Here is a 13867-nt window from a genome sequence, read left to right on the forward strand (position 1 = left end):
AATTAATTCATGCTTTAAATAAATATGAGTTTTTTAAAATTTATAATATATATATATTTTGAGATTATAATCAAGAAAATATTCTCTGTTAAAGATAAAACTTTATTTAAAAGGAAGAAAGTAAATTGAGTTTTCGCTTTTCTTAGCAATATAATGATGTTTTTCTATGCGTAGGATTATATATTAGAGTTCCTAAACCTAATTTATGATCTATGACTTTCTTGATTACTATCTCGTGACTTAATTATCATTGCGAATTTTTTGCTTTCCGTTTCCGTTTCGTCGATTGTAGCAGGTTTAATGATAAATAGGATATCACGAAGTAGTTATGTATATATTTCTTGATAATTATGCGACATCATTGATATATATCTCAGTCAGTACATATCTCTGCTGCTGTATATTTTCATGATTTGCGTAATTTGTGATCGTGAACCGTTCAACTGATGCAACAATGATAATCATAGCGTAATTCAAACGCGTATCCGTTAAAAATATCTCAGTTTCTTTTTCTCGATTAAAATTTATTAGTTATCGTATTTATTAAATTTCAAAATAAGAGCAGAAGCTGCGATCAAATGTAAAATTTTTACTGAAATCGCGAGAAATCATGGAAAAGCGATATGATGTAACAATCTCTTAGCAATATTTTTATGATGGCTCAATTCGAAATGTATATTATTTTATTGTATTATTCTGAAATACACAGAATACGAACACAACTGTATTTTTTAAAATTAAATGATCTTTTATGTACCAAAAAAATATAATGTTACAAAACTTCACATAAATTGAGATAATTTAGTTACACTGAAAAAAAATCTGCTCATAATAACACAGGCACATAAAAAATTTTTTTTGATCCAGAGATTAAACCATAGTATTCTTATGTATTTTAATGCTTTGAAACCGAATCCAATATTCAAACTGCTCCATCACGTTTTAATTTTTTTTTATCGACAGAAAGTAATTTGATTTTTCAATATTTTTATCCTAGTTTGCATATTAACTTTATAAGCTTGCATATTATCGTTGAACTTACTTTCTCTCTTTTACCTCAGGTTGCATATTAAAAACCAGGCCATAAATGATTTTAAAAATACTGGAAAATCGAGCTATTTTCCGTCGATAAAAACAATTATGACATAATAGCGCATAATTGGACATTGGATTTGATTTCAGAATACATAAGAATACCACGGTCGAATCTCCGAATCAAACATTAAATTTTATTTTGTGTTCCTGTGAAGTGTGTAATCAATATTAAGTAAAGCAATAATCAAGTCTAAATGATAATTACTAAAACTTTGGTGAAATAATCTCAATCAAATGTAACTCCCCCCCCTCAACTAAAGGTTATTTTATAAATATCATCTCGCTTTTTGAATTATTATCAAACAATTGGTTATTATTATTATATTTGGTATTTACTAAATATTGCGCCAATACGCTAAACAAATACATCTGATAACTATTACCAGTCTTTTTTTCAATGTATGTGCCAATTGATGCATTACGATTAATCGCGCGTATATTTCGTGAAATATTCTGAATCATATTACAGCATTCGCGCACTTTTGTACCGTTTGGTTGGCAATTTTATTTGAACGTGATATCTCATTTGCGATTGGGATGCCATTATTCATGACAATTCGATACAGAGAGACATCACATTGTTCTCTGATCCGACAAAATCGTTGCATCTGATCGCGAGCGCACCCACTGATGACCTTCCTCGCTAACGTAATCGAATTAGCATAGCTACAATTAGCGTCATCGCGCGAATTAACTACCGCACGCGAATCGTATTTCGCTACGCGAAAATTTATCTCGCTTCCTATGCAAATCACATTTATCCGCTTTTAATTCCGAACGAATAATCTTTCAAAGAGTTTGTAATTGCACTATTATACGTTTTCGGCTAAAAAGTTACAGCGGAATTCGAGATTTGGAAGAATCTTTTTATAGCAAGTAGAAAATTCCGCGAGTCAAGAGAGCGAAAGTTTTATTGTTAAATATCGTTTTATTTCTCTCGATGATCTTGAAGTTTAAATAATATTTTCGCAAATGTGCAGGAAAAAGGAGAAAATAGACGGCAATAATTTCTGTGTGTGTGTGTGTGTTAATAAATTATGTCTTTTTATGTACTTCGCACAATAAAGAAATACGAGTGAAATAGAAGCCAAACAATTATTAGATAAGAGGATAAATGAAGACACCAAAGCATCGAATATTTGAGCGGAGTCCCATGTTTTCGTAAATGATAACGCGCGATACGATGCAGACGCTCTAAGAATAATTATTAACGAGTTTTACAATATAAAGAGGCTAACGAGTTCTTTCGAGCTGATAATAATCCCTTCGTGTCCCGATAAAAAAGACTTTGCCAACTCGCCGTACCGTTTGCCCTACTAGACGCTCTTTTTCCACGTGAAAGGACGGTATCAATTTTCTTCGTCTTTCTCTCTTATCGGCACGTCCTTCGGCACGGAAGGAGTGAACTTTTATTATGGCGGCCTCATTTGGCAAACAGCATTTTAATCAGAATTTATAAGGGAGTCCTAAAGTCGTCTGTTTTACCGATTATTTTTCAAACAAGTATTTTTCTAACTGTTTTTACAATTTAAAAAATCCTTTTGTACAATTAAGGTATAAATAATAGTCCAAATCGGTCAACTTTGTATTAAAAATGAAAAAAAGTTTGAAAATTATAGTTTTTTTTTTAATCTGGCGTTGACTCGTAACAATATTTGATGCTTTACAAGTTTTGTACTTTGTACGTATAAAATAGTCTTACTTTGGACCGGGAATTACATAAACAAACAATGTTGAGTTCTTAAAATTAGACTTAAATACTCAATATGAACGTTGGTTCATCGCAAGGAAATTTTTTTTAAGGTCAAATATGATAAAAAGGTAGAATATTAAATTATATTATTTAAACTATCACATAGAAAAAGTATTACTTAAATGTATAATTCATAAAAAGGTTTTATTTAAAATTATTATATTAATACAAAAGAGGAATAATGTAATAGAATCTATATTTTTTATATCTAGAAGTTTCTCAAATTAAAAAATATTTTTGAAATATCAAAATCGTAATTAAGTATTTCAGAAATATTAAAAATATGTAACATTTTGTTATAAATATTTTTAACAAAGGAGGCTTCAAGGCATGGATCCGCCAGTGAATATGAAAGATTAGTTGGAAAATTTGTACATATATATTATATGCGCGTGCTGATGTAGTAGTGTATCAATGATACGTAAATCGTATGTATAGGTCGTGCTGAATTGTACAGACGACTTTAAGATCCGCTTAATAGCGAGAGAGAGAGGCTTTCCTTCGTGATCGAGAGACCGCAAATTTCTTTGCCAAGTTGAGATCTCTCGCCGGGCCTTCGGTATCGTGCAAAAATGTGTGCCACGCGACTGATATCAGTCAAGAGATGCGCACGTAAGTGCCACTTTTGCGATACGTTAGCACTAATTCGAACGACCGTAGCATTTCCTGATCGTCGAAATATTTCCTTGAAGATCGGTTATGGAATTGTGATGGCGGCGGTGTACAATCGATAATGAGAGATAAAATTATTTCTTTCGGCGAAGTGAATGGATAATAGGGGAGAAAGAACTTATTCGGGTTGTTAATTTTGTCAGGGGGATGCGGATCTGTGCAAATTAGTCTCGTCAGTGATTCAGATCCGGTTGTAATGGTTACGCATACTCTATTATTACGCTATCTTTAGGATGTATTCAAAATAGCGACGACTCGCAGTAGAAGGGCAGACGTGCGCCAGAGAGAACAGCGCGCTTTACTCGTCGTCACATGTATTTACATATACATGCACCCTACGTGCACTCGCGCACGCGTCAGCGGTTCTCAACTCTTACCAGTTTTCCATTTGAAACGACGCAGTTTCGCGACGATTATAAACGAGTGAACCGTGGAGCGCTCTGGAGACGTTCCAACTTTGAGAATCTGAATAAAGTCGATACACATATACGCATATAATTTTCTCCTTGTCTTTACGAAATTCATGATCTGCTAACACGATACCAAGGGAGCGGACACTGTCTTTGAATTAATAGCGCAAAAAGACCGAATCGCCGAATTGGATTGTTTACAAGCGTATTTGCATAACTGAGCTGAGTTGAATCCAATAATGAATTCGGCGGTTACTTGTATTACATCAGATATTATACACAGACAGCACAGAATATTTGTGATAAATATTTGAAATGTTATATAGATATTTCATACATATTTTATATAAAACTTTATTCGAAATATTATTAAAATATAGACTAAATATTTTATGTAATATTTATGATAAATATAAATAAATTTTTCCAATAAGTATTTTTTACTTGAATTATAATGTCTCATTAAATATTTTCATAACATTTACTATAATATTTACTATAATATTTACAATAAATATTTCATAATATTTATAATAAATGTTTATGGTTTGTGCAGTCTAAGACCACAAAAATATTTACAAAATATTTAAAATAAATCATAAATACAGTATTTATAAATATTTTGTAAATATTTTATAAATATTGTGTGCTGTCTGGATAGTGCATACTGACAAAGGAACTTTCCCAAGTGTCACTTTGGTTTCGGGATGAAACTTCTGCTTTGATTTTGCTTTTATCAGTAAAGTATCCACTCTTCGGGGAAAATCTTCGATCTCAACCATTTTAGAGGTTTTATGATGGAGATGAGTGACCCCCCTGCGGAAAATTCGCTATATTTTCGTCACTATTAATAATAAAATGATGAAATTTGATACATTACATATGTCACGGAGAGTGACTAGCAATCGCTGTCGCAGGCAGTCAAAGTTATTGTTCTTTGATACGCTGAGTATGTAGGACTGTCATATTAGGAAATAAGAGCACATATGGAGTGTTTTAATTTATTTATTTATATATAAACTATTAGCAAACAATAATAGTCTTATAGAAAAAAAGTATGGATTTTTTAAATGTAACAAAAATAACAATTTCTTACTGATATTATAGTAAGCTTTTTGACATACAGCACGTTTACATAGTAATATATATGATAATATATCAAATTTCATCATATTATTATTAATAGTAACAAAAAAGCGGATTTTCATTTTTTGATTATATTAGATACTTTATCATTTAGATACTTAGTCATTTAAATACTTTATATAAAGCAGCCTTTAATGTGCACATGAAGAGGTCACTCACCTCCTCTACAAAATCTTTAAAACAGTTGAGATCGAGGATTTTCCCCGAAGCATGGATATTTTACTGATAAAAACGAAATCAAAACTGGAGTTTCACCTCGAAATCATAGAGTGATACTTGGGAAAGTTCCCTTGTGACAGCTGCAATACATAAAATTAGCAAAGTTAAATGTAAATATTTTAAATGATCAAATATCTGATACAATAATATTACATTATTTAACAGAATATATATATTATATATATGTATATTATTGATTATGATATTTTGACGATTTAACAACATTATTTTCAGATCTGTGTCTAGCTAAATTTTGGATATTGCAGTAAAATCGTTCTTCCGAAAATCGAAATGTACATCCTTGACAATCGAAGCACTCAATTACATACTTCTCGTCAAAATATGCGTGTGTTTACTTCATTGTCAAAGTTGATTATATTATGTCATTGCATTTAGATACTTTATATAAAACAGCCTTTAATGTGCAATTAATTCAATATATTGCAAGTGACTGAATTCACAATGAACGTTTTAATATTTGTAGAAATTAAAAAACGATATAATTCGCATAAAGTTCAAGTTACATGGAAAGAACAGTTTTGCTGGTTTTATTAAAATATTTAAAATTTTAGAGAGAGAGAGAGAGAGAGAGCTATAGATACAAATCTAAAAATAATTTTCCTGGACCAAAATAATTATGTAAGACATTCAAACTGATTGCTAAAATGTCAAAACTTTTTACAGCATTACTCATATATCATGCTTGATATTCCTACAAAATTATATTTTGATAGTTCAGTAAAACATATGGATTCCTACAAAACAATATTTTGACAGTCCAACAAAATTATTTTCAAATTTATACTAGTTACATTTTTAGATACTTCAGTAAAATCGTTCTTTCCGTGTAGAATATCGAGATGTTCATTTCCGACAATCGAAGCACTTACTTTTCATCGATAAATATTCAACTTAGACATATCTACATATGTATACTTTGCATTTGAACTTTTCGACATATTGAAGACTGATGGGCTTTCTACAACAACCCATTATTTAAGTTTAAGTTTTAAGCCGTAAGAAATTAACAAATTATAGTCGAATGTGAGAAGAATAATCAACTATGATTGGTCAGTTTCTTACGGCTGAAAACTCAAGCTTATTGTAGAAAGCTCATGAAAGGTTGCGAGTTTCACGAGAGTTGCAACAATTTTCGTAAAAGGATCCAAGGATTTGAGGAACGTTCTCAAGGGGATCCTAAAGCGAAACTCGAACTTCGACAAAATCATTAGATGTCGCTGTTTTTCCAGCGTATCGACATGTCTGTATATACTACCACATCAATATCTTACGCAACCTATGATACATTCAGTCGCACATTCGTGTCAATTTTCGTATAACAAATTCGTCGCGATAAAGCGTCTAAGTCTTATTCTAAGAACTCGACGTTATTTGTTCGTGCAAACTACGTGTTTGTGGATCACTATTAAGTACAGGTTGGAAAACTTTCGTATCAAGCAAATGTTGTCACGACTTGACAGCTTGAGACGCCATGTTACACTAAGAAATGATAAAAATATATCAATTTCGAAATTTTTGGTCGTTCTCGGCATAAACTCTACCTCACAAACACGTATTAATGCGTATACTTTAATCCTGGAAAAGGATTTTCGAATCAGTGAAAGAGAAAAAAAGTATTTGTTATACAAAAATTATATGATTTAGTCGGTAATACAGGCGGCTTTAGGATCCCCTTAAGTTGAGAATCACTGTCTTGTGAGAGCACACACAATGACCACCTGCGCGTGCGCGCGCGCGCGTACACGCAGCACACACGCGCAGTGGCATCGAGTGGGTCAATAATTTTTGATACTCGCGTACGGGACATTCAAAATACGCGCTCGCGGCGCATGCAACGCAGTTACGTCGCGTCGGCGACGGCGGGACGGGGAGACAAACGCGCGGAAGAAAAGCGCATGGAAAATGCTCCCGCGGATCGCAAGTGAGGAGAGATGATGCCTTCCTTTATGCGGCAGAGTTAAGCGTGCGCGCGCGTGCACACACACACACATCACACATACACACACACACACATATGCACACGTACACGCTCGGCAAAGTCGCGTCGAATAGCGGCGCTTCGCGTTCCGATGCGCTAGAGACACTCGGCAGTCCGAGCGATCCGCCATTTTTAATCGATATAAACCAACCTCGGCCATGCGAGACTTAATAGAAAATCCGAGAAAATTGGAAATAATATCGCGCGATTGTCGCGTGAATTTTTACATGCTTTTTACACATAGAGATATGCGTTCAATCATATTTTCTGGAACGTCCTTCGGCCACCAATAAAAATACACGACAGCATGTTTTATTAGAGGGTTTCTTTGTGTGAACTGTTAGATTAGATAGCAGATTGGCAGATCGATTGGCAATGTACGACGGTGTTCTGTTAAAAGCCTCACGCATTTCTGTATCCTTCCTATACTGTGAAACTCAACGAACAAATCTAGCATAGTATAAAGTACACTGTTTAATTCACTGTTATAATGTCAAATTATACCCAATCACTCTGAGTGATTTTTAATTATTTCTACAGGTCGCCATTGCTCCTACTCAATAGTCGTTTATCGAATTAAAATAATGGAGTTAAACGATTTAATTAAAGAAAGCGTATCAAATTTCAGTCAAATTTAGTTTATTATTTATTACCTTAAGTGATATGGACGATATTTACTTTGACAATATTTACTTTGAAACTGACCGCAGAAATGGATTGATTTACATTTTGACACATGGAAGTGAAAAATAGCAAAATGTTATGTTTAACTTAAGGGACTGGATTATCATTGTATTCCTGTAATATCCAACAGCGTAAATATAAAGTAAACCATATCCAGGTAGAATAAAATAAATCATAATAGTAATGATAATAATAATAAATAATAAAATAATAAATCATAATAATAAAATCATTTAAAAAATCATAATAAGATCAAGAGAGATGCAGATCAGGTAAAAGTCATTTTAGGAAAATTATTATAGTGTTATTTAATAAAAATCACTGTTATGTCAAGAATTCATCACAAAATCATCGTCATAAGTATATTGAATAACATTATTATGGTTTTTCTTAAAACGATGTTTACTTGATGTTATCTGTAGCTTGGTTCTGTGTTCTATCTCTTATACTGCTATTTAATTTCGAAAATGCCAAGATATTACGAATCTCTGCTCTCAAATGTTCGCGATGTCCCTTTTCTGGGACTCGCCGATCAACGGAAGCTGCTTAACACGACTATAGATGCCCGTGGTTGAAGAGGCCTGAATGTTTCGCGGATGATTATACATTCTCTTTTAAATGCCCAACAGTCGAGAACGCTAACTACTTATTTCCGAGTGCGGAACTCGTCGCGCTAATTAAACACACGTTTAACGTTACATTTTCACGCAGTGCTTTGAAAATCGCAAGTAGGTTTTTTAACGAAAAGGTTTGCTAAAACATTAAACATGTGTAAGTGGAATTTATTATTTTTAATAAATCCTTTGAAGTTTCTACATTTAGGGAGGTCGTATTTTGTTTGTCTATGGACGCTTCGTATTTTTAGAGCATTTTTTGCACTATTAGATATCAAAAAAGCAATGGCATCCAATCTGTTAAATTTGAGTCAAACTTAATACATTTTTAAAAATTAAATTACTTATTCGCATTAGTTAAGACGTTAAGCTATTTCAATCAAAAAGAGATTGCACGGACTTAATTTGACTAATAAATTAAATTGACGAGATCCCACTGAAAGTCTATTTTTCAAAAAATTTATCAATACTGTGTGTGTGTATGACACATTACATCTTATAGACCTCAACGTGACTTGCTCTATTTTAACATTCTCCATGTAATAATTTTGGACATATTTTCGTTTCTGTTAATTATGACGATGACCCAAAAGTGAGGAGTCGAACCGTTTAATTAATTTGTTATTCAATAAATTTGAATTAGCCCACGAATATCTAGTGTTGGTTATTCTCTGGAGCCTCTTATTATTCTTATTTTAAATTGATTAACTCCATTGTGCGTTTTAGTTGAATTAACGACAAATTGAGTAGAAGCAGATTTGTAGAAATGTTTAAACTCAAATTGCGTATAATTTGACATTATCAATTTAACAGTTTGCTCTTCCAAGATTGTACGGTAAAGTTTGCAGTTCCGTCTCTCGCGATGGAAAGATCCGCCTGTTTGGTTGCGCACCGTAGCGGTAACGCGTCGGAAATTATTCTCGGATGGCTTCCCGTTTAAGTCGGCAAGCCGTACGGAAATAATGTAGCCCCGCGCGGATGCGGAATCGCAGGTGACAGTAATGCTAAATTTGAATGAAGCGCGCGACCTCGCGCGAGATTTTTACGGATCGTCCGTCATCATAACAGATTATTTGCGTGCGATATACGTTGAGAATTCTCTTATTGATGGGAGAGAAAGAGAAGGGCAGGGGGGTGAGAGGAAAATGGCGAGGACATGGGAGGAAAAGAAGGGGGAATTGTAGTAGGAGAGAGGGAGAGAGAATGAGAAAGGCAGAAGAATGGTAGGAGAAGGTGAGAGGATCGAGAGGAAAGGGAGAGAGGGTGAGAGATTAAGATCGGTATGGCGGAAGATAAAGCGCGCAGCAGCGGACTTCGATTTGGAGCTGCGAATACGCTAAGTAATTTTACGTAATCTTCATTAGGGATCCGATTAATGTTACTTTCGTGATTGTGGCATCGATACCTCGTGTAATTTTATATCATTAGCTGCAGAAAAAAAAAACAGTTTTGCAACTATTATCAAATTCTTTAACATATTTGATTTTGTCCTTAGTTCCTCACTGGATCTCATTGTATAAATCAATTATATTAAAAAAATCTTACAACAGTTGTGTGTGTAAGATTCTTTAATATAATTAGTTCTTTCCTTTAATTCTTTGCTGGATCTAAATACCGATCATATTAAAGAACCTCACAACAGTTGCGAAGCCACTTTTTCTACTGAACGCAATCGTTGCTTAAACGTCAGACGTTATTTTCTATCAGAACCGTCCGTAATACGTCGACACATTCCTCGGGGAGCAATGCGAACGTTTTGAAGCGGTAATCGGAGCAGCCGTATCAATACGACTGCTTCGATAACCGGCAGAAATCCAAAACTGCAACACTCGAGTTAGATACCTCAACGTAACGATTTCGCGAAAAAGTTTCGTTACTCCAATTCATCGCGTGGCAGCTCGACGCGGCCGAGGGGAATAGCGGTGAAGGGTGAAGACGGGAGGGACGGCATATATGCGAACGCCGTGAACATCGCCCCGCTCCGTCCCCGCGCGCCACTCACCGTGCCACGCCGATCGTTCCGATCGCGGTGCGGCGCAACGTTCGCGCTGCATACGGCGAGGGGAGGATGGTCGCTCGCGGGAACGGCCAGCCGAGCGAGCGGACCTATCGCTTCGCTATTCCGTGCGTTCTAGCGAAATAGCTTCGCACTGAGACTGAGTCCGTTCTTTGTGTGCCCGGGAGCCGAGTGTAAGTCCGAGGAACGACCGCCGTTGTTGCCGCCGCCGAAAAAAAAAGAAACCGCGTGTTCCGGCTGCGATCGAAAGGTCTCGCCTGCGCGGCACTCCCCGCGGTGGCCCTTTTCTTCCTTTGCCTTTCGTCCCTGCGCACCGCCGCCGCTGCCGCCGTCGTCACCACCGCCACCACCGCCGTTACCCGTCTAACCTTTTTCGTGAAATTACGCGGCTACGCCGATGCTACCGACGTTCGTTCGCGAATGTATCTCGCGGGTGGGGGAGGGCAGGGGGGAGTACGTAGAATCCGACATCGACTGTCTATTAATCGTCCCGAGTGACCCGATGTGTGACGCTCGGTTCGAGGTATGTTTTTTCTCGACGGATAAAAAAAATTTTCCTGTCACTCTTTCTCTCTCTCTCTCTCTCTTTCTCGCGACTATTCCGTTCTCCGTGCTAGCATCTTTATCGTTTTTCTATCTATATATATATATATATGTGTGTGTGTGTGTGTGTGTGTGTGTGTGTGTATGTATATATGTATCTTTCTCTCTTTGTCTGTTTGGTGCTGCTCGCGCTTGGCACCTTCGCTGCCTTCGCCGGAGCTCCGCTTGTTCTCCTATCCGTGAAGTGTGCCGCGCGTTACCTCACAGTCACACCAGCGTGACGTTTGCTGCGATTCGCGCTGCTCAGTGCTTCGTTTTAAAACGGAGGCGCTCCGAAGCGTCGAGGTGGCATTTACGGACGTAAATAATGTCGCGTTATCAAACGATCGTACGTCGTTGTAGCGCAACGTTTTTCCCCATCGCCGTCGCGCCCGTCGTTATCGGATCGAGTTAAGCGCGGATCACGCGAGAGAAACGGGATGTTGTGTACGCGATATTTTGGGCATTGGATAAGCAGGGCCATTGCGGTAATTACGTCGTTTAGGTTAGGGTCTGCGACGTCCAGCTAACGGGTCTGCGGCTGGCTATAGACAACTTAGATTTAACCTTGAACGGATCTTTTACGCTCCTCTTTCTCGTTTTGCTGCTTTGAGGTGCTCCGATCGATAGCAACAGTGAGCTGTTGGAAAGACGAGCGTTCGGTGTAGATTTACTTGGAACTGCGCTAGTTCTGCAATCGCTGATAAAACGAGGATAAAAAGATACCATTTTTTTGTGCTTGAAATCGATATTTTTATTTAACTGTCGATGTTTGTTGCTTTATTGTCTCCGTTTGATAAGTTGGAGTGTTTTGTTTGGACGTTAAACTATTGTTTATTTGTTTTTACACAATCGTCAATATACAAAGTATTCGACTGAATGAAATTTTAATGACAGATCCATTGACAAGTTTGAAGTGAATTGATTTTCATGTGAGATTTCTTTAGAGATAAAACGCGTTGAAAGCAAAAAATTTCAATGAATTATGTTTTAGAATTGTAAATAAATGATAATCTTTTCTTTTTTTTTGTAATTCTAGATATATAAATTTGTATTTTAATAAATGTATTAAAAAGTCTATTTTATCTTAGATATTTAATATTGAGATAAATTGTATTAATAACTGCGTTGTATTGAAAAGATCCGTTTAACATATTTTCTCTATGATAATTTTTACCGAGAAAGTTTTGGTTTAAAATTTATTAAGCAACATGTTATTCAAATTCGATGCATTAAAAGCAAGTATTGCAAAGTTATAATGAACTACACATTTTGTATCTTTCAGATCTCCACTGGCATGGAGCTAGGAGCGCACTGATAGCGTTAGTTTACGAGGTACTATGATTTGTTATATTTATATTTTCTATATAATTTTTCACTTTTTATAACTTTCTTAGATCTAAGAAAGTTTCTTGCCAGAACAATTTTACAAATTTATGTGATTTCTTGCATATTTTGTATATGTGTTCACAATTAATGATTTTTTTATATACAACTTATTTTCTATATTAGAAAAAAGTAAATATTTTCTGTTTAATTGTACATTTATATTTATATTTATGATTTTTAATGTTTTTTCTCTATTAACAATTGCAATTCTCTGTTCTACACATTTAGTACTATCTAATTATTTAAACTATCTAACTATTAAAGAAAAGTTTCTATGTATATTATTTGTAAGTGAATTTATTTTGATATGATAGAATACAAGTTTATAAATGTTTTAAATTAGTGATAGATATATTTGTATTTTATGTGCAGATCTTGGTTTCTATGCATTGCCTGCCAAAGAAGAACTGAGCCCAATGTTTCCACACAATTCTAGTTCACATGAGATTTCTACAGAAACAAATGCCTTCGTACAAAATTCCATGGTGAGTATTTAGATACAAATTACAGATATTTAGGCTAATAAGTTATTTAGGCTTTTTTATATCATACCATTTGTAAACTCACAGTTAAAATGAATTATGCATGTATTTTAACCTAAATGTTAAACTCTTAACGTAAATGTAAATTATATGTATTGTATGTATTTGTTTATTTTATTATGTTATGTGTAAAATTAGTTGAACTTTTAGAAGTAAATTAATGAAAATTTAAAAGTAAACTGATAAAAATAGTATTGATATTATTTAATAAGACAGTTTTAAATCTTTATAGACACACATGTGACACATATGATGCTATTTATAGAAGTTTCATGTCTAAGAGTTGTATCATTTGTTATAAGTATCTAATTATCTGCATTTATGTATGCAAATATTGTAAGTTACTTTTTTTATATGATTTATTTGTCGATATTGCATATCATACATACGATTTTATCTATGATTATCACAACTATTAACTTTAATTTATCTTATCCTTATACGCAATATTGTTTTAGTTTTATAATTACATTATAGCTGATATGTTTGTTTATCGGTATCTTACACTGATTTACATTTTAAAGCAAATATTTCTGAAACAAACATAACATGTCAGTTTTTTACGTGTTATAGGGGGATGTAGTAGTATTAGAGAAAAGCAGTCTGGATGGGGTGGGGGAAGGGGAAGGATCAGAGCACACTAGGTACTGTGATATCGAATCGATAGCAAACAGCAGCATGATGGCAGCACCTATTAGCCATCCCGAAGCTACCGCCGCCAATGACTTTTCAACCGTCCTGCTGA

The 13867-nt window shown here is 34.8% G+C and overlaps 1 protein-coding gene across 1 annotated transcript in view; it reads left to right on the top strand.

Moving 5' to 3' along the window:
- gw (trinucleotide repeat containing adaptor protein gawky) overlaps nt 1-13867 on the top strand; it is a 39143-nt gene that overhangs the window by 11056 nt on the left and 14220 nt on the right. Inside the window, exons 2-4 of the mRNA XM_018450799.1 lie at nt 12477-12526; nt 12953-13065; nt 13696-13867. The exon at nt 13696-13867 is cut by the window's right edge and continues 1 nt beyond it. Coding sequence (XP_018306301.1) covers nt 12997-13065; nt 13696-13867 — 241 coding nt within the window. The 5' untranslated portion in view covers nt 12477-12526; nt 12953-12996. The remainder of the gene's footprint in view (nt 1-12476; nt 12527-12952; nt 13066-13695) is intronic.

Source organism: Mycetomoellerius zeteki, unplaced genomic scaffold (assembly GCF_001594055.1).
Source record: "Mycetomoellerius zeteki isolate Tzet28-1 unplaced genomic scaffold, Tzet1.0 scaffold298, whole genome shotgun sequence".
NCBI classification, from domain to species: Eukaryota; Metazoa; Arthropoda; class Insecta; order Hymenoptera; family Formicidae; genus Mycetomoellerius; species Mycetomoellerius zeteki.